General features: G+C 58.7%; 1 protein-coding gene across 1 annotated transcript in view; it reads left to right on the top strand.

The window, feature by feature from the left end:
* Positions 1-211, top strand: part of DMBX1 (diencephalon/mesencephalon homeobox 1) — a 15,088-nt gene extending 14,877 nt beyond the window's left edge. The window contains exon 6 of the mRNA XM_018574568.1: positions 75-211. Coding sequence (XP_018430070.1) covers positions 75-211 — 137 coding nt within the window. The remainder of the gene's footprint in view (positions 1-74) is intronic.
* The last annotated feature ends 77 nt before the right edge of the window (positions 212-288 follow it).

Genomic DNA, 288 nt, shown 5'->3' with positions numbered 1-288 from the left:
CCGCCATATTGTGAAAAGAAACGTTTTGTCCCTAAAAGTGACATTTCCTCCGTCTGGACGCGTCCTCCACGCAGCGCGCGCCCTTCAATCAGACCGGCGGCACTTCCGGTGTTCAGGGTTAAACGCCGGCTTCATTCTACATGAAATAAATCTCCCCCTTGTGCCGGTGGAAGAGGCGGACGCGTCCTTGAAATGCGATGCCGCCGCGTAGCTGCGCGGAGTGTGAATTGGTCCCGGGTGACGACGGCGGAGTAATGTACAGAGAGTCGCCCCCGGGGCGGTGCAGAG

The sequence above is a fragment of the Nanorana parkeri genome, unplaced genomic scaffold, assembly GCF_000935625.1.
Source record: "Nanorana parkeri isolate BGI_ZX_2015 unplaced genomic scaffold, ASM93562v1 scaffold3049, whole genome shotgun sequence".
NCBI lineage: Eukaryota > Metazoa > Chordata > Amphibia > Anura > Dicroglossidae > Nanorana > Nanorana parkeri.
Note: the sequence above shows the minus strand (reverse complement) of the source record. Positions and strands in the feature narration are given on the sequence as shown.